General features: G+C 56.0%; 1 protein-coding gene across 1 annotated transcript; it reads right to left on the bottom strand.

Moving 5' to 3' along the window:
* Positions 1-6,585: 6,585 nt before the first annotated feature.
* Positions 6,586-8,377, bottom strand: LOC120843557. Its single transcript, XM_040502613.2, has one exon. It carries the CDS (start codon positions 8,125-8,127, stop codon positions 6,625-6,627), a length of 1,503 nt encoding a protein of 500 aa, XP_040358547.1. The 5' UTR covers positions 8,128-8,377; the 3' UTR covers positions 6,586-6,624.
* Positions 8,378-8,796: the final 419 nt, after the last annotated feature.

Genomic DNA, 8,796 nt, shown 5'->3' with positions numbered 1-8,796 from the left:
GGGTGCACTGAAGCTGCTTACCCCTCGCACTCGTCCGTTTGTCCCCCCACAGCTCATTATGCGCGTTGAAGTCGCCCCCGAGAATGATGTGTCCAGCCTCCCGCGCTCTTATAGTCGCGAGTACGCGGGAACGCCAATGTCCGACGGGGTGGACGTAACACGAGAATACAGAGAATTCGTGCTCCCCCCTTCTGATGCGGACACCGACGATCTCCGCCCTCGCTGAGCAGTAGTCCCTTGTGTCGATTCCGCAGTGGGGCACAGAGTTTTTCACGTAGAGGACGGCCCAGGGATGTTTCTTGGCTCCACAGCAGGTGTACGACGTGTAGCCCGAGATGTCCAGTTTGGACGCCTCGAGCTTGGGCTCCTGGATCAGGAGCACGTCGTAGGGCCTGCGTAAGAGTTCGTCCCTTACATGAGCGAGCCGTCCGCGGAGACCGTTGATGTTCCACTGCAGAATCGAGGGACAGCTGGGAGACTGGACGCTCGTCCTCTTTCTTGTTTTAGGCTGTGCTGGCATAGTGGCTCATCGGAGGGAAGGTGTGATGCCTGTTGAGCGTGAGCACGGGGGAGTCAGCCGGGAGGGTAGACTGGAGATGCGAGTACTGGACCAGAGCAGGGCCGATCACCCGAAACAGGCGATCGATTTGGTGCAGAGTGACAACCAGCAGCTGTTCGAGGGGATGAATGGGGGGGCGTTGCCCGTCGCACCAAGGGGATTCCCCTGCAGCTGCTGGGGGGAGAGGGAAAGGTGGCGGAGGCGCGCCGTTAGAGGAGGGGAGGAGGCCACCGCCGGTCCAGACAGACTCGTGAGGGAGAGAGGGGCCAGTCCATTTCGCTTGCGGGAGGGACGGAGGGAGTTGCTGCTGCAGGCGGCGTGCAGCGCTCGCCTCGTCTTCCGGGTGGAGAGGAGGGTGCGGGCGCTGCTGCGCCTCTTGTTCCGCAGGAGAGGGGGGGGGAGGAGGCTGCCTCGGTTTGTTTACATCGGCCTCTCCGTCTGTCTGGGCCGCCGGGGCGCTCTTGTTTTGATGGCGCTCAGCCTGTCTTTGGCGCTTCCGCTGTCGCTTCGAAGTTCCCGCCGGTCCGAAGGTCTCCTTGTAGGCTTGAGGGCTTTGTCGGGTTGAGTGCTCCTTGCGTTGGGAGATCCTCTCCTCCGGTTGAGTTTGTTGATTCTGTTCTGTCTGCCGATCCTGGTCCTCAATCCTGGTCGGCTGTTGGCGCTGTTCAGGGGCTGCAGGGCCGTGGTGCTCCGTGGTGCGTTCCCTGTTGGCTGTGGGCTCAGGTCAGGGGCTGTGTGGGCTGCGCTCCCTGTTGGCTGTGGGGTAGGGCCTTGTGTCGCTGCTCTCGCGGGGCCTCGCTGAAAGGGGGCGGGTGGGGCTGCGAGGGGGTTTGAATCCGCGAGGAACGGGAATTCCCGCCGTGACTCTTCGCTTGGGTGGCGGGTGAGGAGGAACGTCGTGAGGGACGGGTGCTTCCACGCGGCAGAAGAGAGTGGGCGTGGCGTCCGGAGTTCCTCCCGTTGGTCTTGTGCTTGGGGCCGACGTTTTTGGTCCTCTGCGAAGGCCACGGCGTGTTTTCTGGCTTCCGGCCTTGTGCAGCCCGTGCCGCGGAAAATCGTTTCCTCGAGCCTGGCGCGCTGGTAGGCGGGGCATCTTTTGTCGGTGGCTCGGTGGAGGTATCCGCAGTTGGGGCACTTGGGGTTGGCGGCGCGCGGACACTCTCCTCGGGGGTGCTTTTGTGGGCAAGTTGGGCAGGCGGTGGGCATGGTACACGCAGATCGTACGTGCCCAAGTCTCCCACACGCCGTGCATTGCGTGGGGCGCACCTTCAGGGGCTCGACGTAGAAGCGCACCTGGAACAGCTCGACGAACCTCGGGCGAGCCCGTCAAAGCGGAGTTTGGCGCATCTCCTTTCGCCGAACCGCCTCAGGTGCACGATGGGGCTGTCGGCTATCAGCCTGTCCTTCAGAAATGCGTCGCTATCCCTGGGGTTGAGGCCGCAGATAGTCCCGCATTCCTGGGCTGTAGGAACGGGCGTGAAGGCGTGAACCTCCATCTCTCCCAGTTTTTGGGTCCCGAGGAGGGTCTGTCGGGTTGCCGCTTCCTCAGTGTCCACGGCCAGGACGTTTCTTGCAAGGTTGAAGCGAATGGCCGTCGTCTTCCCGGGCACGATCTTCTGCACGTAGCTGGCGATGCGCAGCCTGTTTTGTATAGTGAATTTCGCCTGACCAGCAGGACGAAACAGGACAGTGCAGGGGCCATCTTCTGCCAGCTCCGTGCCTCGGTCAGTGACGCCATCTTGTATAGCCGAGGAGGCCTTTTCTTGTGGTGTGGCCTTACCACGTTCGAGAGTGGCCTTGGTCGGTTGTCCGACGGCCTTGTCATTGGAAGGGGAGAGGAGGGCGAAGCTGTTGTGCACGGGCAGGAAGTGGTGCACGTCATCGTTCTCCTCCTCGCTCTCGTTGTCATTATCGGTGGAGGGGAGGGTGTCTTGTACAGGTTGGTTCCCTTCCTCCGTCGGGGGGGTGGGAGAGGGTGTCACGCCTTCCGTCCGCTGGCCGTCAGGCGAGGCAGGGGGGAGGGGGTTGTTTACGTCCGTTCGCGGAGGGCCGCCTGATGTGCTGGCGCCCTGCAACGGGTGAGGGGGGTGAGAGGGGCTCACCTCCTGGTGTCTTGGGGAGGCCGGCAGAGGCCGGCTCGCCATCTTGAGTGTTTGGGGACGCTTGTCCGCCATTGTCGTGTCCCGTGAGATCCGGGTTTGCGTTGGAAGATGGCTCCGCGAGGAGCTCTTTGGTGTCCCTCGCCAGCGTCTGGCTGGCGATAGAATCAAGGATAATGGCCTCAAGGCATGCCTCTTTATCGGAGTTGCGCATGGCCACGCTTCTTGTTACGTATGGGGGCTCCTTTGTGCCCTCCATTTGGGCTTGTCTTGCCCCTCCCGAAGGAGGGGCGGGGGGGGAAGGTTGGATTAAATGAAAAGAAAAAAAGGTTTGGGCCCCTCTGCCCTGGGGCTCGGGGTTCCCTTTTACCTGTACCCCTCCAGGGGGATGAGGTGTTCTACGTTCTTAACGATGAATTAAATTAAATTAATGTGCTATTTGGTGTCTCTCTGCCGCCTCTTTAAGGCAGCAGTTTGGCCTTAACTTTACTTCTAACTTTAACTAACTTCTATTAACTTTAAGCTACCAAAAAACGCGTGTGCTCCGTGCGAGGAGAGAGAGAAGCCTTGCAAAAGAGGAAAAACCATCGTTGGAGTTACAGCCATGGGCCGAACGGTCATCGTTGGATTGGGGGGAAGGGAAGGGGATAAAAGCTGATAGAAGAAACAATTGTGAAAAAAAAAGAGAGAGGGAGGTTGTTTCGCCAAAGCCGACAAGCGGGGCGCGAGGAGCCACAGAAAGTGGCTGGCAGAAAGGGGGCGGAGCCGAGGAAGGAAGGAGATCCTTTAAATGTCCAAGTGTCTTGTCCAGAAGCCTGTAGCACATCTTCACAGAGTTCAGGGTGAACGAATCGGGTTCGGCACGCGGTGTCCGAATTTCCAAGCACTGTCACCAGTCACACCAACACCAAGTCTCCCAGTATTCCGAGCCAAAGTGCAATGGGTCGGCGAGCATCTCTCTGCTGCATGTATACACAACACAGCGTTGCGAAAGGATTGGGGGGAACATTAATAGATTCCGTTCCCTCAACAGGGGCGGTCGAGCCTATTGTATGCATAAGGGACATTCCGCAGAGTGCTACGGAATGACATTCTTTGCCTGTGTTTGGCTGAGTGACCCACGCGATTTAAGGGGGGATACGGCCACGAAATTCCATTTTTTTCCGAAAAAATGCATTTTCAAAAAATATTATATTTGGGTTCACTATGTTCTCAAGCATAGTTTCAGAAAGTTTTATTTATAAATGCGCAGTATTTATTTCGCAAAAAATTATTTTCGGCAAGCTCGCGGCCGCGTGCGGCGACCCGCCGAGCAAGCAGACGGCGAAGTTCGGCCTTTTCAAATTAGGCCTACTCCGCGCTCGTTCGACGCAGCCGAGATATCTTACCCTCGTTGGAAGCGCCGTTTCTTCTAGTTTCTGCCCATAGAAGCTTGCTACGTTTGAGGCCATCTGTGTCCCGGGAGAACCCCGTACATGCAAGCAGAAAAAACGTGGGAACTATGATACCAGCAATCCCATTGGTTGTGACCCGAAACAGGGCTCACGATTGGCCGCCTGCGCGCGCTATCGGCAGCTTCTTTCGCTTCTGATCGTATCGCCACTATCGCTTCTGATCGTATCACTAGTTTGCCGCTGTTTAGATTCGTTTTCCCTCTTTGTTCCCGGTAGTTTTTCTGCCGAGAAATGCCTGCTTCCAAAGTTAGCACTCGCAGTAGCTTTGGCCGGCGTTCTCAACGGCAAAAACAAAGGGACGGCGGAGACGGGGACCCGTCTCCGCTGGCACCATCGTCGCCGTCTCCGTCACCGTCGTCACGATCTCCAAGCTCAACTGGTGCTTGGCGGACATCGGAGCCTACAGCTTCATCTCCGAATCGGATGTGCTGACCACGTTCGAGAGGAAGCTCAGCCTGCGCGATTTCGACGCGGGGATTACGGACGACCCGGGGCTGACAGACGCTCCCGTTGAAAAGCCCCTGAACGGCTCCTCAATGTGTCCGCCATGCAGACTCTTGTTGCGATTTTACTCTGCCTCAAGTGCCACGGAAAACTACTGAGCTTGCAAGAAGTTGACATCAACCTTTAGTTTGTTGTTAGCTGCTCGACTTGCGGAGACATCGTCGCGACACCGCACTCACCATCAATCGGCAAGTTTCGAGAGAACGAACTCGCGGTACGTCTAGGCGTCGTTGGAAGAGACTGTGGCATCAGTTTCACAAAGCTCACGAATCTCTTCGGGGGCCTCAACGCACTGCCCTCCTCATGCTCATGTAGTTGAGGGTGCCACCAATGACTCGGGTAAATTTCAAGTTTCTGGCATCGTCCGAAAATAAAAAAAAAAAACAAGTTGAAACTTCAAACACATTTTTCTCAGTTTCACTTTTTGGCAGGAATTCTTGTTTTAGAGAAGCTATCATTTGACATTCTGAATACAGAGGGACATCATTCAAGGTTTTCTGGGACTGAAATTTTCTGGGGAACAAGATAGACTACTTCACAGTTCAAAAAATCTACTCCTTCATAAAAAAAATTTTTTTTGAAACAAAAATTTTACATTTTTTTTTTAATTTTGGGATGTTCTTATTTTTGTTATAATTGAATATTTTGCAATTTATTTTTTATCTAGGTTGCACTGTGGGTATTGTTCTTCACATTAAAGCAAAAAGTTTGCCACCAGCTAATTTTATTTTTCTACGATAGACTTCCTAATGAAGTGTCTTTTTTCTGAAGTGTGAAAAACGTAGCATGCTGTAAAGTTGACCAATAATGCTAAAACTTTGCAGATTATCCTTCCTCATAGTGCTGAAATAACCCTCAAAATTTGAACCAAATTGGATGAAGGGTTCAAAAGTTGACCCTCCCAGGCCATATCCCCCCTTAACGCGTGTTTCACCAAACGCAAAGGTAGAAATTACTTGTATGGCATTTTCTGAAAATGCCTGACCCTTGGCATGCCTAGGGTTTACTAGCTTCCGAATCTATCATTCGAAAACTTTTCACGGCTGGGCGAGGTTAGTTCCTGCCCATTAGAAAGAAAAAAAAAAGAATTCCGAATTTATTATTCGAAACCCTGACTCAGTAAGGTTATTCCTTGCCCCCGAGAGAAGAATCAACATAAATAAGAAAAATGGCACGGCGCCAGAGCGGGACAGCGCGCGGGGAGACAGCTTTGCCAAAGCAAAAGAGGCCCCGCGCGAGGGGAAGACCTGGCGAGAATAAAGAATAGAAAAAGAAAACGCCGGAGAGTAGCTATTAGTTAGAATTTGCACAAAGAGTCCTCCCCGCTGCAAGGCAGGAAAGAAGGATAAAACTAAAAGCCAAAAGCAGAGGGAAAACGCGAGAGAAACAAGTCGGGCGCCAAGAACGTACCCGCCAAGAGGAAAAGCCAAAGAAAGAAAAGATAAACAATTATAATGCAATTAAATGCAAAGGGGCAAGCGAGCTGGACAATAATGACAATACCGTCTAAAGTAAACAATACCGTCTAAAAGAGCTAAGTCGTTCAGGGGGCCTTCGCAAAGGGTGGGCCGGCGCGCGCGCTCTAAGTGGAAGGGAGTTAAGTAAACAGAAAGAAAAGAGAAGCTGAGTCTACAGAGGAGGCTACAAGAAAGAGGAAAAAAAAAAAACAGTCGGGGGTGCAGCGCGAGGGAGAACCAAGGCGAATAAAGTAAAGAGAAGAAAAACGCGAGAGAGGAGCTGTCAATCAGCTCGGCAGCAAGGAGGAGAGATTACGTGACCGGAGAGGAGGACGCGACGCCCTGCAGGCACTGCCTGGATAGCGATCGCGTCCCCCTCCACCACGCGACCCTCGGAGAAACCGAGTTTCCCCGAAGGAGGGAAAGGAGGAGCGTTTTCGGCGGGCGGGCAGCAGCGCCAGGCCAGGCCTTCCTAGTGGGGTGAGCTTTCCCCGAAGCTCTGCGGCTGTCGTCTGCTACAGCTTCTTTGTCTCTTGCGCGACCGTTGCAGCCTAGATCTCGCCGGCCAGCCCCGTCTCGACGAGGAATCCTGCGAGCGCTGTTAGGGCACTTTGCGCCGCCTTACCTTGCGGTCTGATTAGAGTTTCAAAGCTGTTCGTGCTACATCCAAGAGTGATGTAGCGACGAAACAATCGCTCACGTTCCTCGCCGAAGTCCGGGCACTCGCGGAGGAGATGATCGGCGTCCGCGACGGCCGCCGCGCATCTCGGGCAGCTTCGGTCGCCGTCGGCTCGCCACCTCGCTCTGTAGTCGGGGGTGAAGGCGCTGCTCGTGCGCAGCCTGTGGATCACCGCCGCTTCGCCTCGCCGCATGTTCCTCGGGGGCCTCGGGGGCAGGGGCCCGTGCTCGAGCTCGGGGTGGCGGGCTGCCACCACTCTTCTGACCAGCAGGCGTGCATCGGAGAAGGCCGGGACCTCGGAGATCGGGTATGCAGGATCCTCCTGCGCTTCGGCGGCAAGGCGATCTGCTCTTTCATTACCTGCTATTCCACAGTGTGCAGGAACCCATTGGAAGGCCAGCGTCCATCCCCGGCGCTGCAGCTCGATGGCTTTTTGGGCAACCACCTTGGCCAGTGCTGGGGCCCTGTCCAGGTTCTTCAGGAGTCCGAGAGCCGCTTTGGAGTCACAGAGTATCACCAGGCGGTCTGGCTGCCCCTCGGTGTCCACGATGGACAGTGCCAAGATCAGCGCCGCCAGCTCAGCTGTCGTGGAGGTCGCCTGGAAAGAGAGCCTCTCGGCGGCCGTGCGGCCGGTGTCCTCCGACACGGCCGCGGCGCTGGACAAGTGGCTCGCCGGATTTACAGACCCGTCCGTGAACGTCTTCGCCCAGCCCAGGAAGTGCTCGTGGATATGATGCTCCGCGTGCTGCCTCGCCGTCGTCTCAGCCATGTGCCTCTTTGGTGCATCGAGACCTGCGTTCAGTTCGACTCGCAGCGGAGGCTCCTTGCTCGGTGGTGGTGGTGTAGGGTTGTTCCCCGGGCCGCCCGCGATCCGAAAAAGTTCCCTCGCGTGCGCGGCGAGTTGGGACCGTGTGCGTTGTAAAATACGCTCGGGCAGCCCGGTTGTGCCCCTCGACTCACCGATCCGGATGAGGTGCCGCATCGCTCGTTCGGCCGCTGCGAGTCTTACCGTGGTGACGCCTGCATCGTTCAGTGTGTGGCGCGAGGAGGCCGTGCGGGGGACTCCGAGGCAGACGCGAAGTGCAGTGCGTTGCATCCGTTCGAGCAGTTCCCACTGGTTCTCTGTGAGTGTTAGTAGCGGCAGTGCGTACAGTGCGCGAGAAAGAATCAATCCCTTGTAGAGGGTCAACAGCATACCCTGTGAGGTTCCGCGGCGAGTACCTGCAAGCATTTGGATTATACGCGCGTGGCGTCGGCACTTACGGATTACCTCTGCAACCGCAGGGGCCCATGTGGCTTTCCTGTCCAGTTGCACCCCCAGGTAAGCTGCTTGCTTCTTGATTGGAATTTCTGTGCCGCCTGCTTTGATTGACATTGAGAAGCGATATGTGTAGTGGGGGGCATTGCACAGAACGACGGACTTGCTCGGGGAGAGGGACAGGCCGAGCAGGGAAAGATAGTGCTCAATGTTGGTGACTCCTCTCTGCAAAGCTTTCCGCACGGCCCCTCGGTGCCATCCCCAAGCAGTTGCCCAAAGTGCAATGTCGTCTGCGTAAACCGCTATTTGGAGGCGTTTGACTCCCTTTTGTTGTAGTTAAAATGTGAGGTTCGTAGCTGTGACCAAGTGGACAAAGGTTAGCTGCGTTGGTTGGGGCAGCGACACGTGGTTTTTTTTTTTTTTTCTTCAGGGGCAGATTTTGTGTCTCGCTTGGCAGGAAGGAGTAGGCCCCTCACTGCTGTGAGAGGGAGGGGCGTCAAGCACCACTTGAGGCTTCGGGCCAAGACGATGAGGCATCGTCTTGGTACGTAGAAGTTTTGGCGGGGCCGGCGGGGTCTGGAAACCCACAGGAGCCTCGCTGGGGGTTGGGGGGCTGGTGGAGCACTCAAAGTCTCAAGGACTGTACTGAGTGCCCACCGATGCCTTGAGTGGCGGCGCAGCCCCCCTAGCTGCCGCCTCGGCATAAGTCCCTCCTTGGAGGAAGGAAAAGCGTTTCCTTGCCTCAGGGTAAGTTGGTTGATTACGGGCTTTTTGGCGCAAAGCTAC

This window comes from Ixodes scapularis, unplaced genomic scaffold (assembly GCF_016920785.2).
Source record: "Ixodes scapularis isolate PalLabHiFi unplaced genomic scaffold, ASM1692078v2 PGA_scaffold23__2_contigs__length_901104, whole genome shotgun sequence".
In the NCBI taxonomy this organism is placed as follows: Eukaryota; Metazoa; Arthropoda; class Arachnida; order Ixodida; family Ixodidae; genus Ixodes; species Ixodes scapularis.
The sequence above is the reverse complement of the archived record's forward strand: the minus strand, read 5'-3'. Positions and strand labels throughout refer to the sequence as shown.